Source organism: Ixodes scapularis, unplaced genomic scaffold (genome assembly GCF_016920785.2).
Source record: "Ixodes scapularis isolate PalLabHiFi unplaced genomic scaffold, ASM1692078v2 PGA_scaffold2__306_contigs__length_199485367, whole genome shotgun sequence".
Lineage (NCBI taxonomy): Eukaryota > Metazoa > Arthropoda > Arachnida > Ixodida > Ixodidae > Ixodes > Ixodes scapularis.
The window spans coordinates 41267275-41283626 of NW_024609857.1; the positions used below are offsets into that span (position 1 = coordinate 41267275).

The 16352-nt window shown below is 48.2% G+C and overlaps 1 protein-coding gene across 1 annotated transcript; it reads left to right on the plus strand.

Moving 5' to 3' along the window:
* The first annotated feature begins 331 nt into the window (after positions 1–331).
* Positions 332–1211, plus strand: LOC8027645 (elongation of very long chain fatty acids protein 1-like). Its single transcript, XM_040501960.2, has one exon. It carries the CDS (start codon positions 332–334, stop codon positions 1133–1135), a length of 804 nt encoding a protein of 267 aa, XP_040357894.1. The 3' UTR covers positions 1136–1211.
* The last annotated feature ends 15141 nt before the right edge of the window (positions 1212–16352 follow it).

Below are 16352 nucleotides of genomic sequence, written 5' to 3' on the forward strand. Positions count from 1 at the left end.
CACGAGCTAACCCCTTGCCCATTTCCGGCCAGATGGGGTCGCCGGACGGCTGGCCGCGGAGGGCGTGCACACGGAAGCCGCGGGAGGGAGCTGCCGGGGCGGCCCTGGGGCAGCCACCAGCGGGTCCCCGGACGCGGGCAAGGAAGCCGTCCTCCGGCAGGTTGCATAACGACATTGACCCAGGAAGGGTCTATAAATGGCGGCTGGCCTAGTTCGGCAAAAAAGAGGAAAGCCCGGCCTTGGCGGCTTTCTCCGCGCAGGGTGCATTGACTCTGGGGAGAGGGCCGTCGCCGTATAAGAAGCGCGGGGCCCCGATCTGGGCCAGTCGAGCATGGCGAACACGGTGGCCGCCGCGCTCCCGGCGCACTCGCTGGCCTCCATGCTGTTCTCGGGGGGCGACCCTCGGGTGCGGCACTGGGCCCTGATGGGCTCGCCCGCGGTCATCGTGTCCATCCTGGCCGGCTACCTGTACTTCTCGCTGCGCCTGGGGCCCGCCCTCATGAAGAACCGGCGACCCTTCCACATCCGGCCACTCGTGGTCACCTACAACGTGGTCATGGTGACGCTCAGCGTCTACTTCTTCGCGCTCACGCTCAAGCTGACGTACCTGCGCGGGAGCGGCGCCTACAGCCTCTTCTGCCAGGGCACCGACGGCGACTCGACGGCGATGCCGCTGCTCTACCACGGCTGGTTCTACATGCTCATGAAGGTGGGGGAGCTGCTAGACACGGTGTTCTTTGTGCTGCTCAAGAAGAACGGCCACATCAGCTTCCTGCACCTGCTGCACCACTCCGTGGCCCTGTCCACCGTGTGGCTGGACATCAACAACGGCATCACGGGCCAGGTGGCCATGTTCCCCATTCTCAACACGGCAGTGCACATGGTGATGTACACCTACTACGGCCTTGCCGCGCTCCCTCCGCGGCTGCGGCCCAACTTGTGGTGGAAGAAGTACGTCACGCAAATCCAGATCGTGCAGTTCTTCGCGCTCATGATGCACGGCTCCATCCCGTTCTTCCACGACTGCGGCTTTCCGCTCGTCATGGCCAGCTTCATGGTCTTCGAGGCGGCGTTGTTCACGGGACTCTTCTCGGACTTTTACTACCGAAACTACATTGTGCCCAAGCTGCTGTGAGCCGGCCCACCGCAACAACCCCTAGTTGTACATAGCTGATGACGCGTCCGCGAGTTCCCCTATTCCCCCGCCAATAAAGTGCCTTTCACTCCGGACTGGCTCGTGCACTTCGCCGTCTGTCGCCGTCATCGACAAGCCCCACCGTTCGACTCTGGCAGGCGGCAGCCAAGGTCGTTGTCGCCGACAGCAGCGGCAACAGAGCCTTGTGCTCTTTGCGTCATCGGCCCTTCGCGGCGGGCTTCTGGGCCAAGGAAGGCGATTGGCCCCTTTCTGCCCTACCGGGCCCCACGGGCAGCCGGGGCCCCCCCCCCCCCCCCCCCCCCCCCCCGGAATGCCCACCGTCGGACGTCGCCCGCGACCCGCTCGACCGGCACGCCATCGTCCCAGGAAGGCGCGAGAATGTTGCCAAATTTATCGCGTCAGTGTAGCCGCCGCCGCTCCCCGACGCGTTCTCAATCCAGCGGGATATCCTGAAATAGAAGGCGAAAGCTGGAAAGTAGGCTATGGCGGCGGCCAGGAGGAGGAAGCTCGCCGAATGTTTGTCAACAGCGTCTTCCGGACGCCCGGCGGCGGAGCCTGACGCCGTGCCCCGACCGCCGGGAAATCGCGCCGCCCATTGTCTTCGGGCGGCGCCAGTTCCGAGGCCCTAATTTGGAGGGCTAGCAAAAAATTCGGCGGCCGCCAGCGCCGCGTTTGACCTTGGCACCGACCAAGCAAGGCAATCGAATTTTTCGCCAACTTTTTCGCCAAGTGTCCACATTAGAGTCCCCGGTTGCACGAGAGTGTTCCTCCTCTTGGCGCGCACTTTACCCGCGGTTTTCGCTCTCCGACTTCGAAAGGACAAGGACGTGCGAAGTTTGTCAGGATCGACCGGTGAAACTAAAAACAGCATTAAAACGCGCGGATATAATATACTGTGGGAATTGCGTCAAAGGCATAATGGCTCCTCCTTAAGCTTGATTGGATGTAAGGGCATAGTTAATTAGTTAATCCATCGCTATGTTTTTTTTAATTATAATGACAAGAGAATCTTATTGTTATTATCACTAGGGGTGTCCGAATAGTGGTTATAGCGCTGCGTCATTCACAGCGTTCACAGGGCAAAGGAAAGCCAGGATATGCCAGCTCTTTGTAGTGTTGAAGCTAAAAAAAAAAAAAAAAAAAAAACACCGCGTTATTCGATCCGAACAACCATTCGCACCCCTCTAATTATTACATAACACCAATTACAGCATACAGGTCTGATTATATGCTTCTTTTTTTGTTTTCGCCCGCTTATATTTTATTGATTATTTTCGAAGGGTTTGTGAATGACGCAAGCGTAGAAAGTTCTTCCGTTATCGCGCTTGTTGTAACTCACTTTTTTGTGTGTGTATCCGCCTGCTACAGTTATCTAAATGCAGCGCGGCCTCAAGCAAGGCTCCAACGGGTTCAAGGTAAGTCGAGTAGGACGCAATGGTGTTTCGAGACTTACGCGAATTATACTGTACACGCAACTCCGTAACTACACGCGTATCGCTTCCGGCACGTTTACGACAGAAACACATACAAAACAGGTGGTTTCATAAACAGAGAAATGAAAACGGAAGCGGTTTATCACGCGATGGGAGCGATAAAGAGGTAAGCCATTGGCGATAATTAAGCGCGACATTCCGGGGAGAATAGGCACGTAGCAGCTGTATAACGGAACCAATTTGCGGGAAAATTGCGTAAATCTGGAGAGCTAGGTTGGACATGTACATGCACATTTTAAAAGCTCACTCCCGTGACCGTTCAAAACGTACATGCATGTAAATGTTCAACCAAGTGCCCTCTGCCAAAATGCTGATTGACCAGGATTGAAACTATTTCGCTATCTTGTACTCTGGTGCGACTCTGTCGGAATGTATGTAACCGTCGATTGTAATTTCCGCCGTAATCTTCCTTCGGGGCACAAAGCCACCCGGCTCCGTGCTACCTTATATACTCGTTCGGAGTAGGACAGTCATTTCGATTTCTCTCGCTGAACGAAAAAGACTGAATCGGCAGTTTCCGCGGTGCTCAACTTCATTGACGCACCAGTTATCCGCAAACGCTTCCGAACATCAGTTGTGATTTGCCGTGACCTTTCGGATTGCTCTGTGACTAAATAATTTATGATATATCTTATCCATAGTCTACCTCATGGCTAGCAGAATCACAGTCTCTTAATTGTTCTTTTTTGCGGAAGTATTTTTTTTTCGCCCTTTGTCGCGATATCCTGGAGCTTTGGGGCTACAAGGGTTTTTCTCAAGTGTGTTATGAAATGGCGAGTTCATTTACGCTCCATTGCTTCTCTTTTTGGCGAATCGTTCTTAAGGGGAGGTCTTGTGCTGTGAAAGTTACTCTCGCAAAGACGTTACAGGTATACATGGCTTGTACTTGACGTCATCAAACTCTGCTAGTGGTTTGATTCCGTGGTGCGAAATTAATTCTGCAGACTGGACGCGTTCGGCCGCAAGGTCAGAACAACGGCCACTGATGTTACCTCAGTTCAAGCCGCGTATATTACTTACGTTATTTGAGCTGAAATGCAATAAAGTTACAAATACAGTTACATTTTAACAAACGAGTTTTGTGTCTATTAACTATTACAGTTACTAGCAAAAAGTAAGTCATGTTGCAATTACTTCTCAGGTGTTCCATAGCATACAAGTCTTCAGTTTGTAACGCATAAACAATTTTGCCGCGGATGCATGTTGAATCAGCGCTCTTGGCACTCTTCTGTTCACGGCAGAGCTTGAAGGAACGGCAGAAACACGTGACGTCGATACTGCTAAAACAACGTCCACGATACGTTTGAGCATGTATGCAGAATCGAACAAGGTTATGCAATATACTCCAAAGATGTAACCACGAAGTTACAGATTACGTACATTTCGCCGTAATTTACGGGGGTTGTTATTCGCACAGAATCAACCGGAAGGTCACGTGATGCTCCACTGACGTCGTTTCTCTGCGTCACGCATTCTTGTTAATCAAAATCGCGTGACCTTTTTTTTTTTTTTTTTGCTACTTTATTTGTTTGTTTTCTTGTCCTTTCTGTTTTGGACAATTTCTTCCTGCTTTTTTAACTTTTTTTTTTTTGCTTTTTCACTTTTTCTTTCTTTTTTCTTTTTTTGTCCGCCCCTTTCTCAGTCTTCACACGGAACCGTTTCTCTGACCGATCTCGCGGGAGCGGCGCGTTACAAGCGAGGACGGGCTCACGAGGGTGGTTGGCCTTTAAAGCGGTGCGGGCGCCCCGTCGCCTGCGCGCTCCGACGACGATCCTCGGCTCTTCGATGCGGCGTCGGAGGGAGGGAGGGCAGGGCCGATGCAGATTCCCGCTCCATTACGCGGCCAGAAACCACCGCACGCTTTCCTGGTGCAGTTTTCCGCCTCCCGAGCAGCGGGGAAGCCGGCCGACGCGTCGCGATGCCGCAGCGTCCCCCCGCGCACCGTCGGCTCCGGGAAGGAAGCAGGGCGCGAGCATCGCCGCCTCGGGAAGTCGCCGAGGCAGGAAGGAAAGCGGCCTTCCCTCAACGGGTTGAGCTCGGGCAGACTCTCCTGCGCGGCGCTCGAAAGGAAGGCCTCGCGGGAGAACGTCTCTTTTCACAGTTTCGTAGGGATGTCGCGAACCTTCGACGAACTTGGGGTTCGGCGAACCTTCGAACTTTTAGCAAAATTCGACGAAGCAGTGTTGCCCGACTTCACAAAAACGTCGAATGTCTAAAAAGAAAACGAAGATATATGATGTAATTTACTTTCTATTTCTTATAATGATTACATATGTTCACACAAGTAAAATGCCAACACATGCAAACACATCCGCGGTCCTCCGCTGGGGCGTGTCAGATCAATTAAACATTCTACCCAACAAATATTGCACCCCCCCCCTGCAGCGGGGGACGTCAGATCGTTTTGAATTTCTGCGCATGCGTATAAGAGTCTAACTTTTGTCGACGTTTTTGGTAAAAGTTAGAAAAAGTGGAACAGTGGTCGAACGCGAAATCCCTGGCCCAAAGTAGGCATGTCGCGATTTTTTGTCGAAACTGCTGTGCGACTCGCTCGGCGAACCTTCGAAGGTCTAGCAAAATTCGACGAAGGATAGAGAAATGGATAGATGGATCTCGGTATATGCAATACCTTTTGTATCGAGCGATAACTTGTTCCACCTAGCCTAGAAACATTTACACCTCCTCCCCTTTTAAGGTATTGCTCTGAATTCCGTCTCTCGTTAAAATCTTCAACCCTTACCAATGTTGTGTATCTTAACACTCCTTAGACCACTTTCAACCAACCTTCCGACCTCATTTTTGTGATTGCAACCCCCCCTTTTTTTTTTTTCTCTGTTCAAGAAGTTTGATTTTTTCAACAGCGTTGACCGACTCCCGCGAAACGAAGACAATTAAAATATTTTAACACAAATGTATGCAATAGGTTGTTTTGTCTTTTCTGCCTTTCGGACAAGGCCCTAAAGAGAGACCGGTGCAAAAGGCTAAGCTTGACGAGGCACTGGTCGCTTACAGTTCGCTTAAGTATATGAATGTACAGAAGCAGAAAAAAAACATTCAGCCGAAAATTACATATATAGTGATCTGCACCTTCCCGATAAGATAACAATATAAAAATAACAAGCAAACAAACAATGCAAAATACACTAGATACAGGAATGATTAAATATACGGACGTAAACAAATAACGCCAAACCCCTAAAGCCGGGGTCATCAAAACCTCCCCCCCCCCCCCCCCCCCCCCCTTCCTGCAGTGGGGCCTGCTCGCTCCCCTGCTCAAGCAGTCGGTTTGGCATGCGGCATAAGGCTATGGGGGAGCGAGCGCGGACTATCCAACTTATAGGTTTTCGGAAAAAGTGTTTGTGGCCTAGAAAATGCTCAGATAAGTTAAATAGGCAATATTTCTTCATTCATGTTTATTTGATGAGATGCGGAACTTTATTTCAGATATATAGATAACGGATATTTCGAAACATTTGTGGGGTGAAGGATGGTAATTTCAATGCCAAGTATAACAAATTATCCTTACTAAAATGCACAGTTGAATCAAACCAAAGCTAGCATTATAAAACGTAACACATGGTGATAATAGAAAACAATGTCAGTGATTTAAGAAATATTGAATTATTTGTAAAAACAACTGCCCTGTACGCAACGGGTGGCGCTGCGCTCACGCACAACTTGAATACCGATCAGAATTACGCGCTTTTGCCTAGAAATTTCCACGAGTGAAAAATTAACTGTGACTAGTTATTTCAGAAAGCAATTAACAGGCTCTCTTGATCATCTCATTTATGCCAAGCACCTACACATCAAGATGCAGCCGCCTGTTTTCACGGCAAAGAATATCCAGCACGTCCTCCGCTTGAACTTCAATGTCGTGTTGAACATTCAAAAGCGCTAGACCGTGCAGTCGCTCATTCGAAGTGGACGCTCTCAGGTATGTTTTCAACTGTCGTAGTGAAGAGAACGAGCGCTCAGCTACCGCCGTTGTTACGCGCAGAGTCGCTATAGGATCTTGAGGAGACGTGTTTGGGAATAAGGCCTCCGGACAGAGGGCGACCGCCTATAGCGCAGACGTGACGGGCATTTCATGTTTCTCTCTCTTGCATTTGGCAGCCCAAATGAGCAGCTCACATTGGAATACAGGAAGTGAAACCAGGCCTGAATAGAGCTCCAAAAACTCTTCAGCGCGGGGAGCTGCCCCGCTTTCCAAGATCTTTGCAGGCAGAAGCGACGAAAGTAATTGCAACGTACGCCGGTGCTTTTTAAATCTCCCATCTCACTGCGTGATCAGGTAATCTATGAAAGGAAGGAACGCGGAGCGCTTAAAATGCTCTTCGGTGCTTCCAGCGGGAATGTTAGAGCGGGGACGTTGCCGACTTGTTACTCGCTGCATCTCAATTTCGACTTCAGCTGTCTAGGCCATTTTAATGGCGGCTTGGAATATTGCCTAGTGTTTGTGAGTGGACGCTTGCTCTGATTTTCCAGCGTCGAATTTTTTTTTTGTTTTTTCTTGTGTTGCTGTTTAATTTTTTGTAACAGTATAGCTATCTTTTTGCTTTGTCTGGCCGGCATGAGTTTGTAGTGTAGTACCTCAAAAAGCGGAGGGTGTGGTGTGCTGTGAGGAAGCTTTTAAAGTTTACAGGCCGCAACTACGGCGACAGTAGAACAGTGAGCCACGACGCCCGTATTCTTGTAATGAAGCGTGCTCTGTTTTGAAAAAAATGACAATGCAGCTTTACCCGTTTCGTCTCAACAGCGCCTCCCTAATCTTTGCGTGAGTGTCCGTACCGCCCAGTTTACCCTGCTTCGTCATTTGGGGGGTAATAATGCCGCTGGATCCCCCCCCCCCCCCCCCCCCCCCCGAAATAAAATCCTGGCTACGCTACAGGGTATAATATGCACGTGCATTTTAACCGCCCCCCCCCCCTTCTCACCCCAAGTCATGGGCATTCCAACTACCTCACCCCACAAAAATATATATATACATATATCCTGGCTACGTTATTGCTTAGGAGTTCGCACGACATGTTAGAAGTTGGGATCCATGCCCACTGGGAAATGTGAAGTTCAGTGCGACAGGTACATGGCGCAACCTTATGCAGGATTTTCGCAACACTCGACCTCAAGCTCCAGTTTCTGAGAGTCCTTTCCGAACTCTGACGTAACGCTCGTGTCGAAATTGTTCAGTGGCTAGGCCTGCCCAGAGTTTCACATTTTAGCCAACAGCCGCGCTGACAAGCAGCCGGCCGAGGCGCCTCCTGTTCACTTTTCTGGGGCTATAGGGCGCTTTATAGTGCACATTCAGCCGCCACCACATACATATAGGCCTTTGCAAAAGTAGCCTTCTGCACGCTGCCATCTTTGTCTGCTTGGCTGTGGAAAGCCTTCTGAGCATGCGCTGTTGCTCTGCTGTGCGGTAGATCAGACCCTGCGCGTCCGTCCTCAGCTTAGTGACTCAGCATTTCTCACCCGGGTGATAAGCGATGGAAAGGTCTATACTTCGTCCTATTTTAGGTCAGAGCCGCAGCCGACGCCGGGGACCAATGAAGAAACACCAAAATCGCAACGCCACGACGTGCATCATATTTCTCTACGTGGGCTATGATCGGCTAAGTCAATCAAGTACGGTGAATATTCCGTGATCACAGTATGCCGTGCCCCTATACCCTTTCTCTGCCCTCGAACGCATGGTGAAACAAAGTATAGTAAAGGCTCCCGATAAGAGACTCGGAGGTGCTCGGGAGTTCCGGTACGACTCGATTCCCCGCATTAGCGGGAGCGCAACCGAGCACTTTCACCACACGTATTGCTTTCACGTGCCCCGGCAGTTCCCGGGAACGCGAGCATTTTTCTGGGTCGCCGCGTCACTGCCGCAGCTTCCATTGGGCGTGCCGGGGCCTCTGGGCTGTGTGGATTGGACGCGGGGGCCCCGCGGGGAGGGGGGAGGCTGGCACTGGCCTGGAAGAGCTTTGGGCCGGCCGCCGTCGCCACGTTGTGTAACCGAACAACAGAGTACAAGGCCAACATGCAAATGTCACGACCACTTATACACGGGCTCGACCGCTTTTGCTGCTTTGCTTGCTTCGGTTTAAATCTTCCTGTATAGAAAGCGAGCGAATGAATATCCAGGTTTAAAATATCTGCCCTTAAGGTTAAAACGAAACAAGAAAAAATGAACGCCAGATACTTTTTTTTTAAATTTTATTTATATCGATTTATTTAATCCATCTTTGCCTAGTCGGTTGTGGAACTTGTTTTTAGCTTGCGCAGTAGCTTTCTTTTGATCCGACACCGCGCTTGCGTCCACGGCCCATTTATTCGGTTTCTTTTGTTGTTGTAGTTGTTTTTTGCCTGGCCGGAAAGGTGTATATAAAGTCAATTTTGACTTTTCCTATTATATTTTCATGGCGTTAAAGTCCTATTGTTATATTACCCAAGCATCAAGGAGAATGCAGGGATTGGTGTTCCACGCGCCGCAGGTGCTGGCCTCAGCAGTAGTAACTTTGCTAAAGCAAATACCTAAAACAAATGGCATCTTGCACGCGCGTTCGTCAACGCTTTATTTTGGTTATTTACTTCGAATCTTTTATACGGGGAAGGCTTGCGCGTGTGGGGCGCGTGGAACACCAATCCCTGCATTCTCCTTGATGCTTGGGTAATATAGCAATAGGTCTATTGGGTATCGTTATCAGGTTTAGAAAGGTTTTTTTTCTCGATCGTCCCGGTAACACTAATAACCATCTCGTTAACGATATGACGCACGCACAGAGGCGCCAGCGGAGTATCGGGTATTGTTATCGGAAATATCAGAACGATCCACTAAACCTCCATATTGTTATCGGGTATTAAGGTTTCAGTTATTAGAGAGTTTTAGCAGATCCTTTTTCGCCCCGATAACGATACCTCCTCTCCCCTTCGGCGGCCTTGGGCATGCATCATATCGTTATCGGGGCGAAAAGACGATCTGCTAAAACTCTCTATTGTTGATCGGGAATCGTGATCGGGTATTAGCGGGGGTGGTTTTAGTGGATCGCTCCGATAGCCCCGATAACAATACACGCATACCAATCTAACCATCTCGGTGTGCCGAGATCTGCGCACTCGAAGAAGAACAAAGCTAACGAACAGACAAAAAAAAAGAGAAAGAAAGGCGGAAGACAGAGTGGGAGTGGAAGAAACAAATAAAGCAAATCGCCGTATACGCGTATATTTTCTACGACCGACCGACGTGTGAGTGACGTTCGTCGTGGTTTCAACATGCATAGACGTATCGGAGGGAATCGTGCGTCACAGTAAACAGCGTGCGTCAGGAAGGCCTTAGGAAGGATTTATTACAAAGTCATCGGCGGGAAATTCCGGGCCCAGGCCGATATCCCGCTGATTCGCGCCGTTAGCTGTTCGGTGCGTCTCCGTCTCGTTTCACACAAATACGAGTCGGTGCGGCGTACCTTCCTGAGGGAGAGGAGGAGTTGAGAGTGCGCAGAGACGACGGCTCGCGGAGCTGAGGGGTTCTCCAGGTAGGGTCAGGCCAGGGTCCCTAGTCTGGACACTTGGCGAAAAAGTCGGCGAGAAATCCGGCGGATGTGATTGGCCGGCGCCAAGGTCAAGTGCGGCGTCGGCCAATCGCGGCCGCCAGTTTTGCCGCCGACGTTTTCGTCAAGTGCCCAGATTAGGGCCCTAGGAGAGGAGCCAAAGAAGGATCTCAAGCAGGAATATCTGGAGTCGAGAGGGTGTCTCACGATAAACTTTGTTTAATTCTACAGAAGTATTTACATCGTCAGAGAGCACACTCTGGCAGTCGCTTGCTGCTCCTTTTAAAGGGTCACTTGGCCCCACCTCCAAAAGTAGGGCGTTCTTGCAGCAATATTCGCAGTCAGTGGTAGCGATGGTAATGTAATTAATGCAAAGGTGCAAGCGAGCTGGACAAGAACGGCGAAAATAATCCATGGAGAAGGAGAACAAGGGGGACAAAGGACGAACACAAATCCCTGGAGATTTGTGTTTGTCCTTTGTTCCCCTTCTTCTCCTTGTTCTATGGATAATTTTCGTCAGTGGTAGCGTTGCGTCAGTTTCAAGAGTCCTAGCCCCACGCAAGTCTCTGTCCCTCGCAAATTGATGTCGTAAGCATAGATTTTCTGAAAGCATTCAATCGCGTTCCTCATCAAAAATCAGTAACAAAACTTAAGATGTTTGCACTAAAAGAAAATGTCATACGTTTGATTGAGGCTTATTTAAGAAATAGATCGCAGACGATTGAAGTTCAAGGAGCCCTTTCAAACTCATTATCGGTAACTTCAGGGTTACCACAAGGATCATTATTGGGACCATTGTTCTTTCTTTTAAACATTAATGATATCTCAATGGTAATTAAACCGCCAGTACAAATAAACTTGCTTGCAGATAATTGTTTTCTTTATTTACAAATTAACATATCCGAAGACCTGGCAGCATTGAATGACAGTTTCTACAATATTAAACAATGGTGCTTCCAATGGCAAGTGGAAATTAACTTTAAAAAGTCATCATATATCCAACAGGGGGTAGAAGCTGAGCTAGTTGGTGGTACATATTACAACGGTTAAACCAGCTGAACTACGAAATTAGGGAGAAAGGAGTAAAGACAAGTGATCGCTCGACTACCAACTATTTAATAGCTAGTAGTCCAACTATTAAATAGTTGGACTACCAACTATCAATTAGAAGCCAGACAACTACATTCACGAAGAATCTTTATTAAATAGTTGGTAGTCCAGCGATCACTTGTCTTTACTCCTTTCTCCCTAATTTCGTAGTTCAGCTGGTTTAACCGTTGTAGTATCATATATCCAGGTCACTAATAAGAAGAATGTATATATCTTTCAGTATCCGATTTGGAATGTAGAACTGACAAAAACAGAAACTTTCAGGTACCCAGGAATAACAATAAGTCAAAACTTAGAATGGCAGACACACATTGTAAGTATCTCCGTAGCTGCGTGTAGGAAACTACGCAGGCTTAGACATAAACTTAAAAATAGAAATAAGGAAATAATATTTACAGCATACGAAACACTAATACGACCTAGTCTAAAAATCGCTTCAGTCGTTTTGGACCCCGCAACCAAGACCGGCACAAGCAGGCTCGAGAGAATACAGAATAAGGCCTCACGTTTTATAACTTCAAATTACAGATCAATATCCTCTGTGACAGAAATGTTGAATGTTTGTGAACTTCAACCTTAAGCGGTTAGGAGAAAAATTGCACGGTTAAAGCTTTTGTTACTAATTTATCATGGGCAAGTAAAGATCAAGCGCGACATTTATCTATGAACATCACCAAAAGATCAACTAGACTAAATAATTTTAAAGCATTGCAGTCGTATATGGCCAGAATCGATGTTTCCAAGTATTCTTTTTTGCAAAAACGATTAACGATTGGAGTAAACGTCCCGAGCATATTGTAAATCACAACGATATTTCAATGTCTAAGGTAGGGGTTTCCGCAGGAATCGAAATTAGGGGGGGAAGGGAGGGTTCTAATTTTTTTAGGGCAAAGGGGGGGGGGGGGGGGGGGGGGGGGGAGGGGTGCACATAGAAAAATAGGAGTTGTTGCGAATTAAGGGTGTGCCTTCAGAAAAACAAGGAGGGTGTACATCCCCCCCCCCCCCCCCCCCCTAGGGGGTGTGTAGGGAAATCCCTGATTTGAGGTTGTTGTTAGAATGCTTTACTGTATTTAAAACGTAGGCATATCTCCTCGGTGTTATTTTCTCTCGTTTCACTTTCTTTAAAGTTAAATATGTATATATCGCACATACATGGGTAAATTACTTCCAAAATGTAATTTAATAACAATCGCAATTACTTTGCACCAAAAGTAGCTGAATTAAAATTAGCTGTTACTCTGCTACGTAAAAAAGTAATTCATTCCAATTACAAATTACTTTTAAAAAGTAAGTCAATTACTTTACAATTACTTATTTCTGGCACATTTGTTCATTACTTGCCCCAGTTTTTGAGGAGTCTTAAGTATCGATGCATAAATGTAACGTATTGCACTTTCCTTATATGAATTTTGTTAACTTCATGATAGAACTTCATGTATAACAGACTTGTTATACAGGCAAATAAAAATGTGAAATTTGTCATATATGAATATTTAACTACTGTTAATATAAACCTGCAATCCACACGCATTAATACGGCCACATTTGCATACAAATACTATTGTAAATTCGTTACATTGAGTTGAAATGAGAATGGCTCAGAACCCGAATCATTGGTGGCAATATTCACAGGTGCGAGGCCAGTCTCCAAAATGCTTATGCAAATAATATCCAAAATAAAACCAACGTAAAATAAACTTGAAAATAATATTACTGAAAGAGGGACGTAACAAATTGGCAAAAGAGAAAAGAAAAATAACTTCATAGACAATTAAAATTAAAGTCGTTTCCCCGTTACCACCAGTGCGATGGAGATGACTCGCGCCGCCATGTTCTGGGACAGTGAAGGCGACATCCTCACCAACTATGTCTCCAAGGAAACAACGGTGACGGCAACATCTTATCGTTATTAGGGAGTTTTCGTAGACCGCGTTTCCCCCTCCGCTAAGCCTTCCGCATGGAAGAAGCCACTACGGTGCCTGCGTGGCGATGGCCTTCACTGTAGAGTTCTGGGTATCGTAGCGGTTTGCGGATAACCATTGTGGGACAGTGGAAACGATCTACAAAAACTCCCTATTGACTGCTCAATTCACGCTATGGAGGGGGAAAAAACGACCGGAAAAGTTTGCAGCCTTGGTCTCCCTTTACGACATTAGAGAGTTTTAGTAGATCGCCCCATTACGTCCGATACCCCGGATAACGATACGATGCATGCGCAAAGGTGGCGGCAGAGTAGGGAGTTTTAGTAGATCGTTCCGATACCTCCGATAGCCCCGATAACGATACTATGCATGCACAAGGGAGGGGGCCGCGAAGTATCGGGATATCGTTATCGGAGTCATGGGAACGATCTACTAAAACTCTCTAATACCGGGTATCGCTATCGGAGTCATCGGAACGATGTACTACTAAAATTCTCTAATGTTCCGACTCATCGGACTACGCGCATTTTAAAAGATTTATTCACAAGAACAACCTTTAACCCGTTTATTACGCTCCATCGGACGACACATCCCCTGTCCTTACGTCTAGCTTACTTACCGTCCAGGTCAGGTAGCCACAAATTGCAACGTGCTCCTCCATTCCGTCAGCGATACCCTGGTGGTCTATACAGAACCCCACGGTAGACTTCTCAGCGGCCACGCTGACGTGCTGTCGACCTTGCGAAAGTTGTATAAAACCACAGAGCGTCTGCGTAGATAAGTGGCGAAAAATATGTAAAGAAGGTGACGAAGTTCTGCTTTACATTGCCTGCACTTTTTTTTTTTTAAATAAGTGTTTGTTTAAACCTGACTACCCAGAGCTAAAAAAAAAGATACCATACAAATTAGGGGACCTAAGAATTACATGAGCAGCGGTAGTATCGTCTCAACTGCAGCGAGGGGATGAAAGCCGGAGTTTGGCTTCGGTCTGTAGGAAGCATATCGCGACTCGGCGCCCCTCCTCGTCCCCCTGAATCGGAGAAGGGAGAATCGCGACTCTCGGTGGAGGTAACCGATAAGAAGGGGGCACGATCATTGCGAAACCCCGAATTCCGCGGCCTGGAAGATGGAGTGACGAGCGGACCTCAAGGACGGGGCGCCCCCCCAAGGGCTCGCCTCCTGCAGAGCCGAGGAATCGTCTGCCAAGGAGGCTCGCGTCGGGGACGGGAACCGGTCCCGTGAAACCGCGGTGCCTGGAAGGCGTCTGCTTAGCGTCCGATTCCGCCCATGCATCCAAAGTGTTCCCGAGGTGGCAACGAATTGCGTCACGGAAGCCGGTGTGTCAATGCTGTCAGATGTCGCGATCCTGGCGGTTGGTCGTAGAAATGCTGCCGAAAAAGGCGAGCGGATGCGAGGGTCGCTGTCGTCGCGGCGTCCCGTCTCGTGTCTGCTAAGGTCTCCGTCGACTGTCTGCCTGCGTCCTGCAGAGAGACCTACAGCAGAAGAGACATTTGCCGTATCAACCTTCTGCTGTCGTGCCACCGACAGGACCGCGACAGACGACAACATGACACTTCAATGACATCATAAGACAGGAAATTGAGGGACCTCTTTTGAGGACGCGGTAAACGCACTATATGTTCGTTGAATCGTTGTCAGCTCAAGAACCGTCGTAACCAAAAAGTTCGCGGCGTCTCGCGAAGCATTACTAATTTCCCACTTTGTGTAGAGAACCAAGATAGACGTAGGCGCACTTTAGATTTTATACGTGTTATCTTATCGATACGTACACGTTTCAAACGCCAGAAGCATCTCCTCTGCCTCCGATAACCAACTCTTGTAAAAATATTCGCGCGGCGTATAAACAATAAACAAAAATAGTTCTTTTTTCTTCTTTTTTTTCTTCTGGGGGTGAAAGGCCGAGCGCCACTACCTTTGTCGCTTCGCGTGTCTGCTACATCGGCGCCTGGAAATAGAGCGCGTCGTCCTATCGACGTCCATGAGACGTTCGTGAGACGTTGTTTGCTGAGAGCAAGTCGTCTGCTTGCGCGAGAGTTGCGGAGACGACAGAACGACACCGAGTTCCGGTTGTCTTTGACTGAAAGGATATTGGGTAGACCTCAGTGCCAGATTCCTTCAGGTCTACCCACTATTTTTTTCAATCAGCCAATAAGAGCTCGCCGTTCTGACATCATCGCAACCCCTGTGCAAGAAGCTAGCAGACGACTTGCCCTCCGCATAAACCAACAGGGTGTATGCAAAGAAGTACGCCTTTACCCATACCAGCTGCGGGCACTCCGTGTGCGCAGAAAGGAGATTCGCCTCAAGTGAGGCGTCTTGCGCATGCGCAGCGCCGGCAGCAGCGCCATCGTAGCGGTGTGACGTCAGGGTCGTGGGTCGGTGTATTCGCCAGTATCATACTTGGGACGCTTTGGCTAGGCGGTGGCGCTGGTTGTCGATCGAAGCACGTGAAGGTGCTCCGCTCTCCCTTCGAGAAAAACGGGTTCACCACACCTCCTCTCAGTAAACGTTATTGTTTGTTATTAAAGCCCTTCGTTTTTAATTTATGATTGTCTTTTAAACGACGTACACTCCTTTCACTGCATGTTTTGCGGGCTCCGAGGACATTCTATGACCGGGGGGGGGGGGGGGGGGGGGGGGGATAATTAAACGTTACAATTACTAGTTAACTAATTAACTAAAAAAGCGTGTCAATTTTTTTTTTTTTAATTTTTGGATTTAGGGTTTATGCTCCTATTGCAGTTGTTAAGGTAGCAAACTTATTAGACTATAGACTGCTTTGTGAATTTGATGAGAAGACGGTAGCCTTTGAGATTTTCACCGATAATGCTTTTCTTTTTTTTTTCTTTTATGTCGACTGACTCCGAAACTAGACGCAAAATAAGTGCCACAAGCCCTGCCCCAAATGTATCCGTGCAAAACGGCGTACTCGTGATGTGATTCTGGTGTTGCCATGATAACGACCGAGCATGCGTACTTTGTTAAAGGGACACTGACAGGGTATTTATGCTCGCCGAGGTTTTTAGTTGTACGTGACATATGAGAGCTCAACTACCCAGAACAGAATTTGCGGTTCGAAATTCGGTTTTTTTCCGCCCGAAAACCGCCGATCAAG

What these genes read in the sequence shown, in the direction of transcription:
- LOC8027645 (XM_040501960.2), top strand. Translation starts at nt 332, where the DNA reads ATGGCGAACACGGTGGCCGCCGCGCTCCCGGCGCACTCGCTGGCCTCC.